This window comes from Oncorhynchus tshawytscha, linkage group LG25, assembly GCF_018296145.1.
Source record: "Oncorhynchus tshawytscha isolate Ot180627B linkage group LG25, Otsh_v2.0, whole genome shotgun sequence".
NCBI lineage: Eukaryota > Metazoa > Chordata > Actinopteri > Salmoniformes > Salmonidae > Oncorhynchus > Oncorhynchus tshawytscha.
The window spans coordinates 20,984,542-21,010,754 of record NC_056453.1 but is presented as its reverse complement, the minus strand read 5'-3'; the positions used below and the strand labels follow the sequence as shown (position 1 = coordinate 21,010,754).

The 26,213-nt window shown below is 43.3% G+C and overlaps 1 protein-coding gene across 3 annotated transcripts in view; it reads left to right on the top strand.

Annotated features, from left to right (window-relative positions):
- pparg (peroxisome proliferator-activated receptor gamma) overlaps positions 1-26,213 on the top strand; it is a 146,672-nt gene that overhangs the window by 68,330 nt on the left and 52,129 nt on the right. For all 3 annotated transcript variants that reach the window (XM_042306115.1, XM_042306113.1, XM_042306114.1), the window contains exons 6-7: positions 4,204-4,342; positions 6,031-6,474. In XM_042306115.1, the coding sequence (XP_042162049.1) occupies positions 4,204-4,342; positions 6,031-6,474 (583 nt within the window). The remainder of the gene's footprint in view (positions 1-4,203; positions 4,343-6,030; positions 6,475-26,213) is intronic.

Genomic DNA, 26,213 nt, shown 5'->3' with positions numbered 1-26,213 from the left:
GTGTTGTGTAGTGGCTTTGCTAAAATCGCCACTGCTTATATGAAGTAGTTGTAAAATGTGGCGCAGTATCTCAGTGGTAGAGGCGTCACTACAGACACCCTAGTTCGAATCCAGGCTGGCCCAGCGTCGTCTGGGTTTGGCCGGGGTAGGCCGTCATTGTAAATAAGAATTTGTTCTTAAAACTGACCTGCCTAGTTAAACAAAGGTTAAGTAAACAAAATGTAAATCCCCTACGGAAAAAGTAATTGTGGAAAAACGATTGGAACCATTTACGGGTGGTACTCATGCCGCGTTCAAAAGAACTGGAAACTAAAAAAAAAAAGACTAAAAAAACAACGAGCTCCGATTTGGGAAAAATCGTTTTGAAGGGTCATCTAACTAATAACAGGGTGTTGTCTCCAGATAGTCATCATGTTATAACAGGGTGTTGTCTCCACATAATCATCATGTTATAACAGGGTGTTGTCTCCACATCGTCATCATGTTATAAGAGGGTGTTGTCTCCAGATAGTCATCATGTTATAACAGGGTGTTGTCTCCAGATAGTCATCATGTTATAACAGGGTGTTGTCTCCAGATAGTCATCATGTTATAACAGGGTGTTGTCTCCAGATAGTCATCATGTTATAACAGGGTGTTGTCTCCAGATAGTTATCATGTTATGACAGGGTGTTGTCTCCACATAGTCATCATGTTATAACAGGGTGTTGTCTTCACATCATCATCATGTTATAACAGGGTGTTGTCTCCAGATAGTCATCATGTTATAACAGGGTGTTGTCTCCAGATAGTCATCATGTTATAACAGGGTGTTGTCTCCAGATAGTCATCATGATATGACAGGGTGTTGTCACCAGATAGTCATTGTGTTATAACAGGGTGTTGTCTCCAGTTAGTTATGTTATAACAGGGTGTTGTCTCCACATCGTCATCATGTTTTAACAGGGTGTTGTCTCCAGATAGTCATCATGTTATAACACGGTGTTGTCTCCAGATAGTCATCATGTTATAACAGGGTGTTGTCTCCAGATAGTCATCATGTTTTAACAGGGTGTTGTCTCCAGATAGTCATCCTGTGATAACAGGGTGTTGTCTCCAGATAGTCATTATGTTATAACAGGGTGTTGTCTCCACATCGTCATCATGTTATTACAGGGTGTTGTCTCCAGTTAGTCATGTTATAACAGGGTCTTGTCGCCAGATAGTCATTATGTTATAACAGGGTGTTGTCTCCACATCGTCATCATGTTATTACAGGGTGTTGTCTCCAGTTAGTCATGTTATAACAGGGTGTTGTCTCCAGATAGTCATCATGTTATAACAGGGTGTTGTCTCCAGATAGTCATCATGTTATAACAGGGTGTTGTCTCCAGATAGTCATCATGTTATAACAGGGTGTTGTCTCCAGATAGTCATCATGTTATAACAGGGTGTTGTCTCCAGATAGTCATCATGTGATAACAGGGTGTTGTCTCCAGATAGTCATTATGTTATAACAGGGTGTTGTCTCCACATCGTCATCATGTTATTACAGGGTGTTGTCTCCAGTTAGTCATGTTATAACAGGGTCTTGTCGCCAGATAGTCATTATGTTATAACAGGATGTTGTCTCCACATCATCATCATGTTATAACAGGGTGTCTCCAGATAGTCATTATGTTATAACAGGGCGTTGTCTCCACATCGTCATCATGTTATAACAGGGCGTTGTCTCCACATCGTCATCATGTTATAACAGGGTGTTGTCTCCACATCATCATCATGTTATGACAGGCTGTTGTCTCCAGATAGTCATCATGTTATAACATGGTGTTGTCTCCAGTTAGTCATGTTATAACAGGGTGTTGTCTCCAGATGGTCATTATGTTATAACAGGGTGTTGTCTCCAGATAGTCATCATGTTATAACAGGGTTGTTGCCTCCAGATAGTCATCATGTTATAACAGGGTGTTGCCTCCAGATAGTCATCATGTTATAACAGGGTGTTGTCTCCACATCGTCATCATGTTATTACAGGGTGTCTCCAGATAGTCATCATGTTATAACATGGTGTTGTCTCCAGTTAGTCATGTTATAACAGGGTCTTGTCTCCAGATAGTCATTATGTTATAACAGGGTGTTGTCTCCACATCGTCGTCATGTTATAACAGGGTGTTGTCTCCAGGTAGTCATTATGTTATAACAGGGTGTTGTCTCCAGATAGTCATCATGTTATAACAGGGTGTTGTCTCCAGATAGTCATCATGTTATAACAGGGTGTTGTCTCCAGATAGTCATCATGTTATAACAGGGTGTTGTCTCCAGATAGTCATCATGTTATAACAGGGTGTTGTCTCCAGATAGTCATCATGTTATAACAGGGTGTTGTCTCCAGATAGTCAAATGTTATAACAGGGTGTTGTCTCCAGATAGTCATCATGTTATAACAGGGTGTTGTCTCCAGATAGTCATCATGTTATAACAGGGTGTTGTCTCCAGATAGTCATCATGTTATAACAGGGTGTTGTCTCCAGTTAGTCATGTTATAACAGGGTCTTGTCTCCAGATAGTCATTATGTTATAACAGGGTGTTGTCTCCAGATAGTCATGTTATAACAGGGTCTTGTCTCCAGATAGTCATTATGTTATAACAGGGTGTTGTCTCCACATCGTCGTCATGTTATAACAGGGTGTTGTCTCCAGATAGTCATCATGTTATAACAGGGTGTTGTCTCCACATCGTCATCATGTTATGACAGGGTGTTGTCTCCAGATGGTAATCATGTTATAACATGGTGTTGTCTCCAGTTAGTCATGTTATAACAGGGTCTTGTCTCCAGATAGTCATTAAATCAAATCAAATCAAATCAAATCAAATCAAATCAAATCAAATCAAATTTTATTTGTCACATACACATGGTTAGCAGATGTTAATGCGAGTGTAGCGAAATGCTTGTGCTTCTAGTTCCGACAATGCAGTAATAACGAGCAAGTAATCTAACTAACAATTCCAAAAAAACTACTGTCTTATACACAGTGTAAGGGGATAAAGAATATGTACATAAGGATATATGAATGAGTGATGGTACAGAGCAGCATAGGCAAGATACAGTAGATGATATCGAGTACAGTATATACATATGAGATAAGTATGTAAACCAAGTGGCATAGTTAAAGTGGCTAGTGATACATGTATTACATAAGGATGCAGTCGATGATATAGAGTACAGTATCAACGTATGCATATGAGATGAACAATGTAGGGTAAGTAACATTATATAAGGTAGCATTGTTTAAAGTGGCTAGTGATATATTTACATAATTTCCCATCAATTCCCATGATTAAAGTGGCTGGAGTAGAGTCAGTGTCATTGACAGTGTGTTGGCAGTAGCCACTCAATGTTAGTGGTGGCTGTTTAACAGTCTGATGGCCTTGAGATAGAAGCTGTTTTTCAGTCTCTCGGTCCCAGCTTTGATGCACCTGTACTGACCTCGCCTTCTGGATGACAGCGGGGTGAACAGGCAGTGGCTCGGGTGGTTGATGTCCTTGATGATCTTTATGGCCTTCCTGTAGCATCGGGTGGTGTAGGTGTCCTGGAGGGCAGGTAGTTTGCCCCGGTGATGCGTTGTGCAGACCTCACTACCCTCTGGAGAGCCTTACGGTTGAGGGCGGTGCAGTTGCCATACCAGGCGGTGATACAGCCCGCCAGGATGCTCTCGATTGTGCATCTGTAGAAGTTTGTGAGTGCTTTTGGTGACAAGCCGAATTTCTTCAGCCTCCTGAGGTTGAAGAGGCGCTGCTGCGCCTTCCTCACGATGCTGTCTGTGTGAGTGGACCAATTCAGTTTGTCTGTGATGTGTATGCCGAGGAACTTAAAACTTGCTACCCTCTCCACTACTGTTCCATCGATGTGGATGGGGGGTGTTCCCTCTGCTGTTTCCTGAAGTCCACAATCATCATTATGTTATAACAGGGTGTTGTCTCCAGATAGTCATCATGTTATGACATGGTGTTGTCGCCAGTTAGTCATGTTATAACAGGGTCTTGTCTCCAGATAGTCATTATGTTATAACAGGGTGTTGTCTCCACATCGTCATCATGTTATAACAGGGTGTTGTCTCCAGATAGTCATCATGTTATAACAGGCTGTTTCCTTGTCTCCAGATAGTCGCCATGTTTCACAGTAATGTGCTTGATTTTGTTTGTTTGTTGTCTCTCTGCAGCCGTTTGTAATCCATGACATGAAGTCTCTTCAGGAAGGAGAGAGGTTTATCAACTGCAGGCAGATGCCCATCCATGTTGTCCAGGAGACCAGGACTGAGGCGGGGACTGAGGCTGGGACTGGAGCTGGCTGTGGTCTAGGTATTATCATGTTGTATCTGTCCTCTGTGGGTTTGGCTGTGGTCTAGGTATTATCATGTTGTATCTGTCCTCTGTGGGGTTGGCTGTGGTCTAGGTATTATCATGTTGTATCTGTCCTCTGTGGGGTTGGCTGTTGTCTAGGTCTTATCATGTTGTATTTGTCCTCTGTGGGGTTGGCTGTGGTCTAGGTATTATCATGTTGTATCTGTCCTCTGTGGGGTTGGCTGTGGTCTAGGTATTATCATGTTGTATCTGTCCTCTGTGGGGTTGGCTGTGGTCTAGGTATTATCATGTTGTATCTGTCCTCTGTGACTGTTTTCCCTGTACCTTTTTTTTCTCCTATTTCTTTTGCTTTTTTTGTAGAGTGGTTAGTTACCTTTCTACACTGAACAAAAATCTACACTCAACATGCAACAATTTAAAAGATTTTACTGAGTCATGTAAGGAAATTAGTCAATTGAAATAATCCTTATCTATGGATTTCCCATGACTGGGAATACAGATATGCATCAGTTGGTCACAGATACCTTAAAAAATAGATAGGGGAGTTGATTGTGACCTGTGGAATGTTGTCCCACTCCTCTTCAATGGGTGTTCGAAGTATCTGGATATTGGTGGGAACTGGAATACACATCAATCCAGAGCATCCCAAACTGGCTCAATGGGTGACATGTCTGGTGAGTATGCAGGACATGGTTGAACTGGGACATTTTCAGCCTCCAGGAATTGTGTACAGATCCTTGCGACACGGGGCCGTGCATTATCATGCTTAAACATGAGCTGATGGCGGTGGATGAATGGCACGACAATGGGGCTCATGGTATCTCTGTACATTCAAATTGCCTTTGATAAAATCCAATTGTGTTCGTTGTCCGTAGCTTATGCCTGCCCATACCATAACCTCACCGCCACCATGGGGCACTCTGTTCACAACGTTGACATCAGCAAACCGCTTGCCCACACGAGCCATCTGCCCGGTTGAAACCGGGATTCATCCATAAGAACACACTTCTCCAGCTTTCCAGTGGCCATCGAAGGTGAGCATTTGCCCACTGAAGTCAGTTACGATGCCGAACTGCAGTCAGGTCAAGACCCTTGTGAGGACAACGAGTGCGCAGATGAGATTCCCTGAGACTGTCTCTAACAGTTTGTGTAGAACTTATTTGGTTGTGCAAACTCAGTTTCATCAGCTGTCCGGTGGCTGTTCCGAGACTATCCCGCAGGTGAGAAAGCCAGATGTGAAGGTCCTGGGCTGGTATGGTTACACGTGGTCTGAAATTGTGATGCCGGTTGGACGTACTGCCAAATTCTCTAAATCAACATTGGAGGTGGCTTATGGTAGAGAAATGAAGATGCAATTCGTTTGGCAACAGCTCTGATTTCTGACATTCCTGCAGTCAGCATGCCAATTGCATGCCGTCTCAAAACTTAAGACGTCTGTGGCATTGTGTTGTGTGACAAAACTGCACATTTTAGTGGCTTTTTGTTGTCCCAGCACAAGGTGCACCTGTGTAATGATCATGCTGTTTAATTAGCTTCTTGATATGCCACACGTTTTTGTGCATATGGAACATTTTGAGCGTCTTTTATTTAAGCTCATGAATCATGGGACCAACACTGTACATGTTGTGTTTATATTTTTGTTCAGTGTGTATGAAATAACACTGAACAAATATGATTTGCTGCAGGTGGATGTCTGGCAGTGAGTGAAGGTCTGGCTGTAGGTGGAGGTCTAGGTGGAGGTGTTGGTCTGGTCCAAGAGCCCACTGACGAGGTGCAGCTCAGGTTCTTCTACAGCTGTCAGTCGCGCTCCGCCGAGGCCGTCCGAGAGGTCACAGAGTTCGCTAAGAGCATCCCTGGCTTCGTGGGATTGGACCTGAACGATCAGGTGACTCTGCTGAAGTACGGCGTCATCGAGGTGCTCATCATCATGTGGGCTCCACTCATGAACAAAGATGGTACACTGATCTCCTATGGACAGATCTTCATGACGAGAGAGTTCCTAAAGAGCCTGAGGAAACCCTTCTGTGATATGATGGAACCCAAGTTTGAGTTCTCTGTTAAGTTCAACACCCTGGAGCTGTATGACAGTGATATGGCACTCTTCCTCGCCGTCATCATCCTCAGTGGAGGTTAGTATTGTAATATTATTATTAGCATCCTTATATAATGACAACCACCTCAATTGAGGTGGGCGGTGCTTAGCTATCATCCTCAGTGGAGGTGGGTGGGGTTTGCCATCATCCTCAATTGAGGTGGGTGGGGCTTAGCTATCATCCTCAATGGAGGTGGGTGGGGTTTGCCATCATCCTCAGTTGAGGTGGGTGGGGTTTGCCATCATCCTCAGTGGAGGTGGGTGGGGTTTGCCATCCTCCTCAGTGGAGGTGGGTGGGGTTTGCCATCCTCCTCAGTGGAGGTGGGTGGGGTTTGCCATCCTCCTCAGTGGAGGTGGGTGGGGTTTGCCATCCTCCTCAGTGGAGGTGGGTGGGGTTTGCCATCCTCCTCAGTGGAGGTGGTGGGGCTTTTCAGTCTAGAAAAGTGGTATTCCAATTTTTTAAGCATGGACCCTATTTTTTCATTCATTTTGCTAGGATTTCTCGCAACCTCATCCCACCACACCCCAAATCTAATGACACAAACATAAAAGCTGTGCATTTTAGATTTTTACATTGACAAATAACCTTAAATTCATAACATTTTAATCTCTTATCAAACTGAAAAAAATATATATAAATGTACTCAATACAATTGTATTTTCAATTGATCTTTCTCAAAAACGTTAGATTTTTGGCTTCCCGAGTGGCGCAGTGGTCTAAGGCACTGCATCGCAGTGCTAGCTGTGCCACTAGAAATTCTAGGTTAATTCTAGGCACAATTGGCCCAGCGTCGCCCGAGTTAGGGGAGGGTTTGGCCGGCAGGGATGTCCTTGTGCCATCGCGCACTAGCGACTCCTGCGGCGGGCCGGGTGCAGTGCAGCTGACACGGTTGCCAGGTGTACGGTGTTTCCTCCGGCTTGCTTCTGGGTGAAGTGGGCATTGTATCAAGAAGCAGTGCAGCTTGGTTGTGTTTCGGAGGTCACACTTCTCTCGACCTTCGCCTCTCCTGAGTCCATGCGGGAGTTGCAGTGATGAGACAAGGCTGTAACTACCAATTGGATACCACGGACCACAAGAAAAGTTTCAAGTGTTTGTAGTATTTTATTTATTTTATTTATTTAACCTTTATTTAACCAGGTAGGCAAGTTGAGAACAAGTTCTCATTTACAATTGCGACCTGGCCAAGATAAAGCAAAGCAGTTCGACAGATACAATGACACAGAGTTACACATGGAGTAAAACAAACATACAGTCAATAATACAGTATAAACAAGTCTATATACAATGTGAGCAAATGAGGTGAGAAGGGAGGTAAAGGCAAAAAAGGCCATGGTGGCAAAGTAAATACAATATAGCAAGTAAAACACTGGAATGGTAGTGTTGCAATGGAAGAATGTGCAAAGTAATGGGGTGTAAATAATGGGGTGCAAAGGAGCAAAATAAATAAATTAATTAAAATTAAATACAGTTGGGAAAGAGGTAGTTGTTTGGGCTAAATTATAGGTGGGCTATGTACAGGTGCAGTAGTAGCAGCATAGATTTAGGGTTAATCAGTACAGCGACAGCTAGTGTATGTCAGAAAGACAGGTTTGACCTATTTGTAGTAGCAGCATAGAGTTAGGGTTAGGGTTAATCAGTACAGCGACAGCTAGTGTATGTCAGAAAGACAGGTTTTACCTGTTTATAGTAGATAATTAATGTGACAAAAGGAGTGAAGATGTTACACATGTGGAGTTGCATACAGTAAGTGGAGTTGGCAGCATATTACATAAGTGGAGTTGGCAGCATATTACATAAGTGGAGTTGGCAGCATATTACATAAGTGGAGTTGGCAGCATATTGCATAAGTGGAGTTGGCAGCATTTTGCATAAGTGAAGTTGGCAGCATATTACTACATAAGTGGAGATGGCAGCATATTGCATAAGTGGAGTTGGCAGCATATTGCATAAGTGGAGTTGGCAGCATATTGCATAAGTGGAGTTGGCAGCATATTGCATTAGTGAAGTTGAAGCATATTCCATATTGGCAGCATTAAGTGGAGTTGGCAGCATATTACAGTAAGTGGAGTTGGCAGCATATTGCAGTTAAGTGGAGTTGGCAGCATATTGCAGTAAGTGGAGTTGGCAGCATATTGCATAAGTGGAGTTGGCAGCATATTAAGTGGAGTTGGCAGCATATTGTAAGTGGAGTTGGCAGCATATTGCATAAGTGGAGTTGGCAGCATATTACATAAGTGGAGTTGGCAGCATATTGCATAAGTGGAGTTGGCAGCATATTGCATAAGTGGAGTTGGCAGCATATTGCATAAGTGGAGTTGGCAGCATATTGCATAAGTGGAGTTGGCAGCATATTGCATAAGTGGAGTTGGCAGCATATTGCATAAGTGGAGTTGGCAGCATATTGCATAAGTGGAGTTGGCAGCATATTGCATAAGTGGAGTTGGCAGCATATTGCATAAGTGGAGTTGGCAGCATATTGCATAAGTGGAGTTGGCAGCATATTGCATAAGTGGAGTTGGCAGCATATTGCATAAGTGGAGTTGGCAGCATATTGCATAAGTGGAGTTGGCAGCATATTACATAAGTGGAGTTGGCAGCATATTTAAGTGGAGTTGGCAGCAGTGTGGAGAGTACATAAGTGGAGTTGGCAGCATATTAGCATATTACATAAGTGGAGTTGGCAGCATATTGCATAAGTGGAGTTGGCAGCATATTACATAAGTGGAGTTGGCAGCATGGCATAAGTGGAGTTGGCAGCATATTGCATAAGTGGAGTTGGCAGCATATTGCATAAGTGGAGTTGGCAGCATATTGCATAAGTGGAGTTGGCAGTTGTGGAGTTGGCAGCATATTGCATAAGTGGAGTTGGCAGCATAAGTGGAGTTGGCAGCATATTGCATAAGTGGAGTTGGCAGCATATTGCATAAGTGGAGTTGGCAGCATATAAGTGGAGCATAATTGTGGAGTTGGCAGCATATTGCATAAGTGGAGTTGGCAGCATATTGCATAAGTGAAGTTGGCAGCATATTACATAAGTGGAGTTGGCAGCATATTGCATAAGTGGAGTTGGCAGCATATTGCATAAGTGGAGTTGGCAGCATATTGCATAAGTGGAGTTGGCAGCATATTGCATAAGTGGAGTTGGCAGCATATTGCATAAGTGGAGTTGGCAGCATATTACAGTAAGTGGAGTTGGCAGCATATTACAGTAAGTGGAGTTGGCAGCATATTGCATAAGTGGAGTTGGCAGCATATTGCATAAGTGGAGTTGGCAGCATATTGCATAAGTGGAGTTGGCAGCATATTACATAAGTGGAGTTGGCAGCATATTGCATAAGTGGAGTTGGCAGCATATTGCATAAGTGGAGTTGGCAGCATATTGCATATAAGTGGAGTTGGCAGCATATTGCATAAGTGGAGTTGGCAGCATATTGCATAAGTGGAGTTGGCAGCATATTGCATATTGGCAGCATATTTACATAAGTGGAGTTGGCAGCATATTGCAGTAAGTGCATATTACATGTGGAGTTGGCAGCATATTGCATAAGTGGAGTTGGCAGCATATTACAGTAAGTGGAGTTGGCAGCATATTGCGTAAGTGGAGTTGGCAGCACATTGCATAAGTGGAGTTGGCAGCATATTGCGTAAGTGGAGTTGGCAGCATATTGCATAAGTGGAGTTGGTAGCATACTACATAAGTGGAGTTGGCAGCATATTGCATAAGTGGAGTTGGCAGCATATTGCTTAAGTGGAGTTGGCAGCATATTGCATAAGTGGAGTTGGTAGCATACTACATAAGTGGAGTTGGCGGCATATTGCATAAGTGGAGTTGGCAGCATATTGCATAAGTGGAGTTGGCAGCATATTGCATAAGTGGAGTTGGCAGGATATTGCATAAGTGGAGTTGGCAGCATATTGCATAAGTGGAGTTGGCAGCATATTGCATAAGTGGAGTTGGCAGCATATTGCATATTGCAAAGTGGAGTTGGCAGCATATTGCATAGTGGAGTTGGCAGCATATTACTGCATAAGTGAAGTTGGCAGCATATTACTACATAAGTGGAGATGGCAGCATATTGCATAAGTGGAGTTGGCAGCATATTACATAAGTGGAGTTGGCAGCATAGTGCATAAGTGGAGTTGGCAGCATATTGCATAAGTGGAGTTGGCAGCATATTACATAAGTGGAGTTGGCAGCATATTGCATAAGTGGAGTTGGCAGCATATTGCATAAGTGGAGTTGGCAGCATATTGCATAAGTGGAGTTGGCAGCATATTACATAAGTGGAGTTGGCAGCATATTGCATAAGTGGAGTTGGCAGCATATTGCATAAGTGGAGTTGGCAGCATAGTGGAGTTGGCAGCAGTGCATAAGTGGAGTTGGCAGCATATTGCATAAGTGGAGTTGGCAGCATATTGCATAAGTGGAGTTGGCAGCATATTGCATAAGTATGGCAGCATATTGTGGAGTTGGCAGCATATTGCATAAGTGGAGTTGGCAGCATATTGCATAAGTGGAGTTGGCAGCATATTGCATAAGTGGAGTTGGCAGCATATTACAGTAAGTGGAGTTGGCAGTAAGTGGAGTTGGCAGCATATTAGCAGTAAGTGGAGTTGGCAGCATATTGCATAAGTGGAGTTGGCAGCATATTGCATAAGTGGAGTTGGCAGCATATTGCATAAGTGGAGTTGGCAGCATATTGCATAAGTGGAGTTGGCAGCATATTGCATAAGTGGAGTTGGCAGCATATTGCATAAGTGGAGTTGGCAGCATATTACATAAGTGGAGTTGGCAGCATATTACATAAGTGGAGTTGGAGCATATTGGCAGTTGGCAGCATATTACATAAGTGGAGTTGGCAGCATATTTGCATAAGTGGAGTTGGCAGCATATTGCATAAGTGGAGTTGGCAGCATATTACATAAGTGGAGTTGGCAGCATATTACATAAGTGGAGTTGGCAGCATATTGCATAAGTGGAGTTGGCAGCATATTGCATAAGTGGAGTTGGCAGCATATTACATAAGTGGAGTTGGCAGCATATTGCATAAGTGGAGTTGGCAGCATATTGCATAAGTGGAGTTGGCAGCATATTACATAAGTGAAGTTGGCAGCATATTACTACATAAGTGGAGTTGGCAGCATATTGCATAAGTGGAGTTGGCAGCATATTGCATAAGTATTGGCAGCATATTGCATAAGTGGAGTTGGCAGCATATTGCATAAGTGGAGTTGGCAGCATATTGCATAAGTGGAGTTGGCAGCATATTGCATAAGCATAAGTGGAGTTGGCAGCATATTACATAAGTGGAGTTGGCAGCATATTACATAAGTGGAGTTGGCAGCATATTGCATAAGTGGAGTTGGCAGCATATTGCATAAGTGGAGTTGGCAGCATATTGCATAAGTGGAGTTGGCAGCATATTGCATAAGTGGAGTTGGCAGCATATTGCATAAGTGGAGTTGGCAGCATATTGCATAAGTGGAGTTGGCAGCATATTACAGTAAGTGGAGTTGGCAGCATATTACAGTAAGTGGAGTTGGCAGCATATTGCATAAGTGGAGTTGGCAGCATATTGCATAAGTGGAGTTGGTAGCATATTGCATAAGTGGAGCTGGCAGCATAAGTGGAGTTGGCTGCATATTGCAGTAAGTGGAGTTGGCAGCATATTGCATAAGTGGAGTTGGCAGCATATTGCATAAGTGGAGTTGGCAGCATATTGCATAAGTGGAGTTGGCAGCATATTGCATAAGTGGAGTTGGCAGCATATTGCATAAGTGGAGTTGGCAGCATATTGCATAAGTGGAGTTGGCAGCATATTGCATAAGTGGAGTTGCAGCATATTGCATAAGTGGAGTTGGCAGCATATTGCATAAGTGGAGTTGGCAGCATATTACATAAGTGGAGTTGGCAGCATATTACATAAGTGGAGTTGGCAGCATATTGCATAAGTGGAGTTGGCAGCATATTGCATGGAGTTGGCAGCATAAGTGGAGTTGGCAGCATAAGTGGAGTTGGCAGCATATTGCATAAGTGGAGTTGGCAGCATATTGCATAAGTGGAGTTGGCAGCATATTGCATAAGTGGAGTTGGCAGCATATTGCATAAGTGGAGTTGGCAGCATATTGCATAAGTGGAGTTGGCAGCATATTACATAAGTGGAGTTGGCAGCATATTGCATAAGTGGAGTTGGCAGCATATTGCATAAGTGGAGTTGGCATAAGTGGAGCATATTGCATAAGTGGAGTTGGCAGCATATTGCATAAGTGGAGTTGGCAGCATATTGCATAAGTGGAGTTGGCAGCATATTGCATAAGTGGAGTTGGCAGCATATTGCATAAGTGGAGTTGGCAGCATATTGCATAAGTGGAGTTGGCAGCATATTGCATAAGTGGAGTTGGCAGCATATTGCATAAGTGGAGTTGGCAGCATATTGCATAAGTGGAGTTGGCAGCATATTGCATAAGTGGAGTTGGCAGCATATTGCATAAGTGGAGTTGGCAGCATATTGCATAAGTGGAGTTGGCAGCATATTGCATAAGTGGAGTTGGTAGCATACTACATAAGTGGAGTTGACAGCATATTACAGTAAGTGAAGTTGGCAGCATATTACATAAGTGGAGTTGGCATAGTTGGAGTTGGCAGCATATTGCATAAGTGGAGTTGGCAGCATATTGCATAAGTGGAGTTGGCAGCATATTACAGTGGAGTTGGCATATTACATAAGTGGAGTTGGCAGCATATTGCATAAGTGGAGTTGGCAGCATATTGCATAAGTGGAGTTGGCAGCATATTACATAAGTGGAGTTGGCAGCATATTGCATAAGTGGAGTTGGCAGCATATTGCATAAGTGGAGTTGGCAGCATATTGCATAAGTGGAGTTGGCAGCCTATTGCATAAGTGGAGTTGGCAGCATATTGCATAAGTGGAGTTGGCAGCATATTGCATTATTGGAGCTGGCAACATATTGCATAAGTGAAGTTGGCAGCATATTGTATAAGTGAAGTTGGCAGCATATTACAGTAAGTGGAGTTGGCAGCATATTACATAAGTGGAGTTGGCAGCATATTATTTGCATAAGTGGAGTTGGCAGCATATTGCATAAGTGGAGTTGGCAGCATATTGCATAAGTGGAGTTGGCAGCATATTGCATAAGTGGAGTTGGAGCATATTACATAAGTGGAGTTGGCAGCATATTGCATAAGTGGAGTTGGCAGCATATTGCATAAGTGGAGTTGGCAGCATATTGCATAAGTGGAGTTGGCAGCATATTGCATAAGTGGAGTTGGCAGCATATTGCATAAGTGGAGCATATATTGCATAAGTGGAGTTGGCAGCATATTGCATAAGTGGAGTTGGCAGCATATTGCATAAGTGGAGTTGGCAGCATATTGCATAAGTGGAGTTGGCAGCATAGCATGGAGTTGGCAGCATATTGCATAAGTTGGCAGCATATTGCATAAGTGGAGTTGGCAGCATATTGCATAAGTGGAGTTGGCAGCATATTGCATAAGTGGAGTTGGCAGCATATTGCATAAGTGGAGTTGGCAGCATATTGCATAAGTGGAGTTGGCAGCATATTGCATAAGTGGAGTTGGCAGCATATTGCATAAGTGGAGTTGGCAGCATATTGCATAAGTGGAGTTGGCAGCATATTGCATAAGTGGAGTTGGCAGCATATTGCATAAGTGGAGTTGGCAGCATATTGCATAAGTGGAGTTGGCAGCATATTGCATAAGTGGAGTTGGCAGCATATTACATAAGTGGAGTTGGCAGCATATTGCATAAGTGGAGTTGGCAGCATATTGCATAAGTGGAGTTGCATATTGCATAAGTGGAGTTGGCAGCATATTGCATAAGTGGAGTTGGCAGCATATTGCATAAGTAAGTGGAGTTGGCAGCATATTGCATAAGTGGAGTTGGCAGCATATTGCATAAGTGGAGTTGGCAGCATATTGCATAAGTGGAGTTGGCAGCATATTGCATAAGTGGAGTTGGCAGCATATTGCATAAGTGGAGTTGGCAGCATATTGCATAAGTGGAGTTGGCAGCATATTGCATAAGTGGAGTTGGCAGCATATTACATAAGTGGAGTTGGCAGCATATTGCATAAGTGGAGTTGGCAGCATATTGCATAAGTGGAGTTGGCATAAGTGGAGCATATTGCATAAGTGGAGTTGGCAGCATATTGCATAAGTGGAGTTGGCAGCATATTGCATAAGTGGAGTTGGCAGCATATTGCATAAGTGGAGTTGGCAGCATATTGCATAAGTGGAGTTGGCAGCATATTGCATAAGTGGAGTTGGCAGCATATTGCATAAGTGGAGTTGGCAGCATATTGCATAAGTGGAGTTGGCAGCATATTGCATAAGTGGAGTTGGCAGCATATTGCATAAGTGGAGTTGGCAGCATATTGCATAAGTGGAGTTGGCATATTGCATAAGTGGAGTTGGCAGCATATTGCATAAGTGGAGTTGGCAGCATATTGCATAAGTGGAGTTGGCAGCATATTGCATAAGTGGAGTTGGCATAGCATAGCATATGCAAGTGGAGTTGGCAGCATATTGCATAAGTGGAGTTGGCAGCATATTGCATAAGTGGAGTTGGCAGCATATTGCATAAGTGGAGTTGGCAGCATATTGCATAAGTGGAGTTGGCAGCATATTGCATAAGTGGAGTTGGCAGCATATTGCATAAGTGGAGTTGGCAGCATATTGCATAAGTGGAGTTGGCAGCATATTGCATAAGTGGAGTTGGCAGCATATTGCATAAGTGGAGTTGGCAGCATATTACATAAGTGGAGTTGGCAGCATATTACATAAGTGGAGTTGGCAGCATATTACATAAGTGGAGTTGGCAGCATATTACATAAGTGGAGTTGGCAGCATATTGCATAAGTGGAGTTGGCAGCATATTGCATAAGTGGAGTTGGCAGCATATTGCATAGTGGAGTGGAGTTGGCAGCATATTGCATAAGTGGAGTTGGCAGCATATTGCATAAGTGGAGTTGGCAGCATATTGCATAAGTGGAGTTGGCAGCATATTGCATAAGTGGAGTTGGCAGCATATTGCATAAGTGGAGTTGGCAGCATATTGCATAAGTGGAGTTGGCAGCATATTGCATAAGTGGAGTTGGCAGCATATTGCATAAGGAGTTGGCAGCATATTGCATAAGTGGAGTTGGCAGCATATTGCATAAGTGGAGTTGGCAGCATATTGCATAAGTGGAGTTGGCAGCATATTGCATAAGTGGAGTTGGCAGCATATTGCATAAGTGGAGTTGGCAGCATATTGCATTGGCAGCATATTGCAGTGGAGTTGGCAGCATATTGCATAAGTGGAGTTGGCAGCATATTGCATAAGTGGAGTTGGCAGCATATTGCATAAGTGGAGTTGGCAGCATATTGCATAAGTGGAGTTGGCAGCATATTGCATAAGTGGAGTTGGCAGCATATTGCATAAGTGGAGTTGGCAGCATATTGCATAAGTGGAGTTGGCAGCATATTACATAAGTGGAGTTGGCAGCATATTGCATAAGTGGAGTTGGCAGCATATTGCATAAGTGGAGTTGGCAGCATATTGCATAAGTGGAGTTGGCAGCATATTGCATAAGTGGAGTTGGCAGCATATTGCATAAGTGGAGTTGGCAGCATATTGCATAGCATATTGCATGGAGTTGGCAGCATATTGCATAAGTGGAGTTGGCAGCATATTGCATAAGTGGAGTTGGCAGCATATTGCATAAGTGGAGTTGGCAGCATATTGCATAAGTGGAGTTGGCAGCATATTGCATAAGTGGAGTTGGCAGCATATTGCATAAGTGGAGTTGGCAGCATATTGCATAAGTGGAGTTGGCAGCATATTGCATAAGTGGAGTTGGCAGCATATTGCATAGTGGAGTTGGCAGCATATTGCATAAGTGGAGTTGGCAGCATATTGCATAAGTGGAGTTGGCAGCATATTGCATAAGTGGAGTTGGCAGCATATTGCATAAGTGGAGTTGGCAGCATATTGCATAAGTGGAGTTGGCAGCATATTGCATAAGTGGAGTTGGCAGCATATTGCATAAGTGGAGTTGGCAGCATATTGCATAAGTGGAGTTGGCAGCATATTGCATAAGTGGAGTTGGCAGCATATTACATAAGTGGAGTTGGCAGCATATTGCATAAGTGGAGTTGGCAGCAGCATATTGCATAAGTGGAGTTGGCAGCATATTGCATAAGTGGAGTTGGCAGCATATTACATAAGTGGAGTTGGCAGCATATTGCATAAGTGGAGTTGGCAGCATATTGCATAAGTGGAGTTGCATATTGCAGCATATTGCATAAGTGGAGTTGGCAGCATATTACATAAGTGGAGTTGGCAGCATATTGCATAAGTGGAGTTGGCAGCATATTACATAAGTGAAGTTGGCAGCATAGTACATAAGTGGAGTTGGCAGCATATTGCATAAGTGGAGTTGGCAGCATATTGCATAAGTGGAGTTGGCAGCATATTGCATTATTGGAGCTGGCAGCATATTACATAAGTGAAGTTGGCAGCATATTACATAAGTGGAGTTGGCAGCATATTACAGTTATAGTAAGGAGTTGGCAGCATATTGCATAAGTGGAGTTGTCAGCATATTGCATAAGTGCAGTTGGTAGCATATTGCATAAGTGGAGCTGGCAGCATATTACATGAGTGAAGTTGGCAGCATATTACATAAGTGGAGTTGGCTGCATATTGCTTAAGTGGAGTTGGCAGTATATTGCATAAGTGGAGTTGGCAGGATATTGCATAAGTGGAGTTGGCAGCATATTGCATAAGTGGAGTTGGCAGCATATTGCATAAGTGGAGTTGGCAGCATATTGCATAAGTGGAGTTACAGCATATTGCATAAGTGAAGTTGGCAGCATATTGTATAAGTGAAGTTGGCAGCATATTACAGTAAGTGGAGTTGGCAGCATATTGCATAAGTGGAGTTGGCAGCATATTGCATAAGTGGAGTTGGCAGCATATTGCATAAGTGGAGTTGGCAGCATATTACATAAGTGGAGTTGGCAGCATATTGCATAAGTGGAGTTGGCAGCATATTGCATAAGTGGAGTTGGCAGCATATTGCATAAGTGGAGTTGGCAGCATATTGCAGCATATTGCATAAGTGGAGTTGGCAGCATATTACAGCATATTGCAAGTGGAGTTGCAGAGTAAGTGGAGTTGGCAGCATATTGCATAAGTGGAGTTGGCAGCATATTGCATAAGTGGAGTTGGCAGCATATTGCATAAGTGGAGTTGGCAGCATATTGCATAAGTGGAGTTGGCAGCATATTGCATAAGTGGAGTTGGCAGCATATTGCATAAGTGGAGTTGGCAGCATATTGCATAAGTGGAGTTGGCAGCATATTGCATAAGTGGAGTTGGCAGCATATTGCATAAGTGGAGTTGGCAGCATATTGCATAAGTGGAGTTGGCAGCATATTGCATAAGTGGAGTTGGCAGCATATTGCATAAGTGGAGTTGGCAGCATATTGCATAAGTGGAGTTGGCAGCATATTTGCATAAGTGGAGTTGGCAGCATATTGCATAAGTGGAGTTGGCAGCATATTGCATAAGTGGAGTTGGCAGCATATTTGCAGTAAGTTGCAGCATAGTTGTGCATAAGTGGAGTTGGCAGCATATTGCATAAGTAAGTTGGCAGCATATTGCATAAGTGGAGTTGGCAGCATAAGTGGAGTTGGCAGCATATTGCATAAGTGGAGTTGGCAGCATATTGCATAAGTGGAGTTGGCAGCATATTGCATAAGTGGAGTTGGCAGCATATTGCATAAGTGGAGTTGGCAGCATATTGCATAAGTGGAGTTGGCAGCATATTGCATAAGTGGAGTTGGCAGCATATTGCATAAGTGGAGTTGGCAGCATATTGCATAAGTGGAGTTGGCAGCATATTGCATAAGTGGAGTTGGCAGCATATTGCATAAGTGGAGTTGGCAGCATATACATAAGTGGAGTTGGCAGCATATTACATAAGTGGAGTTGGCAGCATATTGCATAAGTGGAGTTGGCAGCATATTGCATAAGTGGAGTTGGCAGCATATTGCATAAGTGGAGTTGGCAGCATATTGCATAAGTGGAGTTGGCAGCATATTGCATAAGTGGAGTTGGCAGCATATTGCATAAGTGGAGTTGGCAGCATATTGCATAAGTGGAGTTGGCAGCATATTGCATAAGTGGAGTTGGCAGCATAGTTGCATATTACAGTGGAGTTGGCAGCATATTGCATAAGTGGAGTTGGCAGTATATTGCATAAGTGGAGCATATTGCATAAGTGGAGTTGCATAGCATATTGCATAAGTGGAGTTGGCAGCATATTGCATAAGTGGAGTTGGCAGCATATTGCATAAGTGGAGTTGGCAGCATATTGCATAAGTGGAGTTGGCAGCATATTGCATAAGTGGAGTTGGCAGCATATTGCATAAGTGGAGTTGGCAGCATATTACATAAGTGGAGTTGGCAGCATATTGCATAAGTGGAGTTGGCAGCATATTGCATAAGTGGAGTTGGCAGCATATTGCATAAGTGGAGTTGGCAGCATATTGCATAAGTGGAGTTGGCATATTGCATAAGTGGATTGCATATTGCATAAGTGGAGTTGGCAGCATATTGCATAAGTGGAGTTGGCAGCATATTGCATAAGTGGAGTTGGCAGCATATTGCATAAGTGGAGTTGGCAGCATATTACATATTAAGTGGAGTTGGCAGCATATTACAGTAAGTGGAGTTGGCAGCATATTGCATAAGTGGAGTTGTCAGCATATTGCATAAGTGGAGTTGGTAGCATATTGCATAAGTGGAGCTGGCAGCATATTACATGAGTGAAGTTGGCAGCATATTACATAAGTGGAGTTGGCTGCATATTGCTTAAGTGGAGTTGGCAGTATATTGCATAAGTGGAGTTGGCAGCATATTGCATAAGTGGAGTTGGCAGCATATTGCATAAGTGGAGTTGGCAGCATATTGCATAAGTGGAGTTGGCAGCATATTGCATAAGTGGAGTTGGCAGCATATTGCATAAGTGGAGTTGGCAGCATAGCATAGTGGAGTTACATAAGTGGAGTTGGCAGCATATTGCATAAGTGGAGTTGGCAGCATATTACATAAGTGGAGTTGGCAGCATATTACATAAGTGGAGTTGGCAGCATATTGCATAAGTGGAGTTGGCAGCATATTACATAAGTGGAGTTGGCATATTAGCATAAGTAGTTTGCATAAGTGGAGTTGGCATTGCATAAGTGGAGTTGGCAGCATATTGCATAAGTGGAGTTTATTGCAGTTGCATATTGCATAAGTGGAGTTGGCAGCATATTGCATAAGTGGAGTTGGCAGCATATTACATAAGTGGAGTTGGCAGCATATTATAAGTGGAGTTGGCAGCATATTGCATAAGTGGAGTTGGCAGCATATTGCATAAGTGGAGTTGGCAGCATATTGCATAAGTGGAGTTGGCAGCATATTGCATAAGTGGAGTTGGCAGCATATTGCATAAGTGGAGTTGGTTGGCAGCATATTACATAAGTGGAGTTGGCAGCATATTGCATAAGTGGAGTTGGCAGCATATTGCATAAGTGGAGTTGGCAGCATAAGTGGAGTTGGCAGCATATTGCATAAGTGGAGTTGGCAGCATATTGCATAAGTGGAGTTGGCAGCATATTGCATAAGTGGAGTTGGCAGCATAAGTGGAGTTGGCAGCATATTACATAAGTGGAGTTGGCAGCATATTGCATAAGTGGAGTTGGCAGCATATTGCATAAGTGGAGTTGGCAGCATATTGCATAAGTGGAGTTGGCAGCATATTGCATAAGTGGAGTTGGCAGCATATTGCATAAGTGGAGTTGGCAGCATATTGCATAAGTGGAGTTGGCAGCATATTGGCAGCATGCAGTGGAGTTGGCAGCATATTGCATAAGTGGAGTTGGCAGCATATTACATAAGTGGAGTTGGCAGCATATTACATAAGTGGAGTTGGCAGCATTTTGCATAAGTGAAGTTGGCAGCATATTACTGCATAAGTGAAGTTGGCAGCATATTACTGCATAAGTGGAGTTGGCAGCATATTGCATAAGTGGAGTTGGCAGCATATTACATAAGTGGAGTTGGCAGCATATTGCATAAGTGGAGTTGGCAGCATATTACATAAGTGGAGTTGGCAGCATATTACATAAGTGGAGTTGGCAGCATATTGCATAAGTGGAGTTGGCAGCATATTGCATAAGTGGAGTTGGCAGCATATTGCATAAGTGGAGTTGGCAGCATATTGCATAAGTGGAGTTGGCAGCATATTGCAGCATATTGCAAGTGGAGTTGGCAGCATATTGCATAAGTGGAGTTGGCAGCATATTGCATAAGTGGAGTTGGCAGCATATTGCATAAGTGGAGTTGGCAGCATATTGCATAAGTGGAGTTGGCAGCATATTACATAAGTGGAGTTGGCAGCATATTACATAAGTGGAGTTGGCAGCATATTGCATAAGTGGAGTTGGCAGCATATTGCATAATGGAGTTTAGCATAAGTGGAGTTGGCAGCATATTGCAGTTGGCAGCATAGTGGAGTTGGCAGCATATTGCATAAGTGGAGTTGGCAGCATATTGCATAAGTGGAGTTGGCAGCATATTGCATAAGTGGAGTTGGCAGCATATTGCATAAGTGGAGTTGGCAGCATATTGCATAAGTGGAGTTGGCAGCATATTGCATAAGTGGAGTTGGCAGCATATTGCATAAGTGGAGTTGGCAGCATATTGCATAAGTGGAGTTGGCAGCATATTGCATAAGTGGAGTTGGCAGCATATTGCATAAGTGGAGTTGGCAGCATATTGCATAAGTGGAGTTGGCAGCATATTGCATAAGTGGAGTTGGCAGCATATTGCATAAGTGGAGTTGGCAGCATATTACATAAGTGGAGTTGGCAGCATATTGCATAGTGGAGTTGGCAGCATATTGCATAAGTGGAGTTGGCAGCATATTGCATAAGTGGAGTTGGCAGCATATTGCATAAGTGAAGTTGGCAGCATATTGCATAAGTGGAGTTGGCAGCATATTGCATAAGTGGAGTTGGCAGCATATTGCATATTGGCAGCATAAGTGGAGTTGGCAGCATATTGCATAAGTGGAGTTGGCAGCATATTACATAAGTGGAGTTGGCAGCATATTGCATAAGTGGAGTTGGCAGCATATTGCATAAGTGGAGTTGGCAGCATATTGCATAAGTGGAGTTGGCAGCATATTACATAAGTGGAGTTGGCAGCATATTGCAGTAAGTTGGCATATTGCAGTTGGAGCAGCATATTGCATAAGTGGAGTTGGCAGCATATTGCATAAGTGGAGTTGGCAGCATATTGCATAAGTGGAGTTGGCAGCATATTGCATAAGTGGAGTTGGCAGCATATTGCATAAGTGGAGTTGGCAGCATATTGCATAAGTGGAGTTGGCAGCATATTGCATAAGTGGAGTTGGCAGCATATTGCATAAGTGGAGTTGGCAGCATATTGCATAAGTGGAGTTGGCAGCATATTGCATAAGTGGAGTTGGCAGCATATTGCATAAGTGGAGTTGGCAGCATATTGCATAAGTGGAGTTGGCAGCATATTGCATAAGTGGAGTTGGCAGCATATTACATAAGTGGAGTTGGCAGCATTTTGCATAAGTGAAGTTGGCAGCATATTACTGCATAAGTGAAGTTGGCAGCATATTACTGCATAAGTGAAGTTGGCAGCATATTACTGCATAAGTGGAGTTGGCAGCATATTACTGCATAAGTGGAGTTGGCAGCATATTACATAAGTGGAGTTGGCAGCATATTGCATAAGTGGAGTTGGTAGCCTATTGCATAAGTGGAGTTGGCAGCATATTGCATAAGTGGAGTTGGCAGCATATTGCATTATTGGAGCTGGCAACATATTGCATAAGTGAAGTTGGCAGCATATTGCAGTAAGTGGAGTTGGCAGCATATTGCATAAGTGGAGTTGGCATATTGCATAAGTAGTTGGCAGCATAAGTGGAGTTGGCAGCATATTACATAAGTGGAGTTGGCAGCATATTGCATAAGTGGAGTTGGCAGCATATTGCATAGTGGAGTTGGCAGCATATTGCATAAGTGGAGTTGGCAGCATATTGCATAAGTGGAGTTGGCAGCATATTGCATAAGTGGAGTTGGCAGCATATTACATAAGTGGAGTTGGCAGCATATTGCATAAGTGGAGTTGGCAGCATATTGCAGTAAGTGGAGTTGGTTGGCATATTGCATAAGTGGAGTTGGCAGCATATTGCATAAGTGGAGTTGGCAGCATATTGCATAAGTGGAGTTGCATATTGCATAAGTGGAGTTGGCAGCATATTGCAGTGGAGTTGGCAGCATATTGCATAAGAGTTGGCAGCATATTGCATAAGTGGAGTTGGCAGCATATTGCATAAGTGGAGTTGGCAGCATATTGCATAAGTGGAGTTGGCAGCATATTGCATAAGTGGAGTTGGCAGCATATTGCATAAGTGGAGTTGGCAGCATATTACATAAGTGGAGTTGGCAGCATATTGCATAAGTGGAGTTGGCAGCATATTGCATAAGTGGAGTTGGCAGCATATTGCATAAGTGGAGTTGGCAGCATATTGCATAAGTGGAGTTTGCATATTGCATAAGTGGAGCATATTGCATAAGTGGAGTTGGCAGCATATTGCAGTAAGTTGGAGTAAGTGGAGGCAGCATATTGCATAAGTGGAGTTGGCAGCATATTGCATAAGTGGAGTTGGCAGCATATTGCATAAGTGGAGTTGGCAGCATATTACATAAGTGGAGTTGGCAGCATATTGCATAAGTGGAGTTGGCAGCATATTACATAAGTGCATAAGTTGGCAGCATATTGCATAAGTGGAGTTGGCAGCATATTGCATAAGTGGAGTTGGCAGCATATTGCATAAGTGGAGTTGGCAGCATATTACATAAGTGGAGTTGGCAGCATATTGCATAAGTGGAGTTGGCAGCATATTGCATAAGTGGAGTTGGCAGCATATTGCATAAGTGGAGTTGGCAGCATAGTTGGCAGCATATTGCATAAGTGGAGTTGGCAGCATATTGCATAAGTGGAGTTGGCAGCATATTGCATAAGTGGAGTTGGCAGCATATTGCATAAGTGGAGTTGGCAGCATATTGCATAAGTGGAGTTGCAGCATATTACATAAGTGGAGTTGGCAGCATATTGCATAAGTGGAGTTGGCAGCATATTGCATAAGTGGAGTTGGCAGCATATTGCATAAGTGGAGTTGGCAGCATAGTTGCATAAGTGGAGTTGGCAGCATATTGCATAAGTGGAGTTGGCAGCATATTACATAAGTGGAGTTGGCAGCATATTGCATAAGTGGAGTTGCAGCATATTGCATGGAGTTGCATAAGTGGAGTTGGCAGCATATTGCATAAGTGGAGTTGGCAGCATATTGCATAAGTGGAGTTGGCAGCATATTGCATAAGTGGAGTTGGCAGCATATTGCATAAGTGGAGTTGGCAGCATATTGCATAAGTGGAGTTGGCAGCATATTGCATAAGTGGAGTTGGCAGCATATTGCATAAGTGGAGTTGGCAGCATATTGCATAAGTGGAGTTGGCAGCATATTGCATAAGTGGAGTTGGCAGCATATTGCATAAGTGGAGTTGGCAGCATAAGTGGAGTTTGCATAAGTGGAGTTGGCAGCATATTGCATAAGTGGAGTTGGCAGCATATTGCATAAGTGGAGTTGGCAGCATATTGCATAAGTGGAGTTGGCAGCATATTGCATAAGTGGAGTTGGCATATTACAGTAAGTGGAGTTGGCAGCATATTGCATAAGTGGAGTTGGCAGCATATTGCAGTGGAGTTATTGCATAAGTGGAGTTGCAGCAGCATAGTTGGCAGCATATTGCATAAGTGGAGTTGGCAGCATATTGCATAAGTGGAGTTTAGCATAAGTGGAGTTGCAGCATATTGCATAAGTGGAGTTGGCAGCATATTACATAAGTGGAGTTGGCAGCATATTGCATAAGTGGAGTTGGCAGCATATTGCATAAGTGGAGTTGGCATATTGCATAAGTGGAGTTGCATATTGCATAAGTGGAGTTGGCAGCATATTGCATAAGTGGAGTTGGCAGCATATTGCATAAGTGGAGTTGGCAGCATATTGCATAAGTGGAGTTGGCAGCATATTGCATAAGTGGAGTTGGCAGCATATTGCATAAGTGGAGTTGGCAGCATATTACATAAGTGGAGTTGGCAGCATAGTTGGCAGCATAAGTGGAGTTGGCAGCATATAAGTGGAGTTGGCAGCATATTGCATAAGTGGAGTTGGCAGCATATTGCATAAGTGGAGTTGGCAGCATATTGCATAAGTGGAGTTGGCAGCATATTGCATAAGTGGAGTTGGCAGCATATTGCATAAGTGGAGTTGGCAGCATATTGCATAAGTGGAGTTGGCAGCATATTGCATAAGTGGAGTTGGCAGCATATTGCATAAGTGGAGTTGGCAGCATATTGCATAAGTGGAGTTGGCAGCATATTGCATAAGTGGAGTTGGCAGCATAGTGGAGTTGCATAAGTGGAGTTGGCAGCATATTGCATAAGTGGAGTTGGCAGCATATTGCATAAGTGGAGTTGGCAGCATATTGCATAAGTGGAGTTGGCAGCATATTGCATAAGTGGAGTTGGCAGCATATTACATAAGTGGAGTTGCATATTGCATAAGTGGAGTTGGCAGCATATTGCATAAGTGGAGTTGGCAGCATATTGCATAAGTGGAGTTGGCAGCATATTGCATAAGTGGAGTTGGCAGCATATTGCATAAGTGGAGTTGGCAGCATATTACATAAGTGGAGTTGGCAGCATATTGCATAAGTGGAGTTGGCATATTGCATAGTTTGCATTGCATAAGTGGAGTTGGCAGCATATTGCATAAGTGGAGTTGGCAGCATATTGCATAAGTGGAGTTGGCAGCATATTGCATAAGTGGAGTTGGCAGCATATTACATAAGTGGAGTTGGCAGGCAGTAAGTGGAGCATATTGCATAAGTGGAGTTGGCAGCATATTGCATAAGTGGAGTTGGCAGCATATTGCATAAGTGGAGTTGGCAGCATATTACATATTGCAGTGGAGTTGGCAGCATATTGCATAAGTGGAGTTGGCAGCATATTGCATAAGTGGAGTTGGCAGCATATTGCATAAGTGGAGTTGGGAGTTGGCAGCATATTGCATAAGTGGAGTTGGCAGCATATTGCATAAGTGGAGTTGGCAGCATATTGCATAAGTGGAGTTGGCAGCATATTACATAAGTGGAGTTGGCAGCATAGCATAAGTGGAGTTAAGTGGAGGCAGCATATTGCATAAGTGGAGTTGGCAGCATATTACATAAGTGGAGTTGGCAGCATATTGCATAAGTGGAGTTGGCAGCATATTGCTTAAGTGGAGTTGGCAGCATATTGCATAAGTGGAGTTGGCAGCATATTGCATAAGTGGAGTTGGCAGCATATTGCATAAGTGGAGTTGGCAGCATATTGCATAAGTGGAGTTGGCAGCATATTGCATAAGTGGAGTTGGCAGCATATTGCATAAGTGGAGTTGGCAGCATATTGCATAAGTGGAGTTGGCAGCATATTACATAAGTGGAGTTGGCAGCATATTGCATAAGTGGAGTTGGCAGCATATTGCATAAGTGGAGTTGGCAGCATATTGCATAAGTGGAGTTGGCAGCATATTGCATAAGTGGAGTTGGCAGCATATTT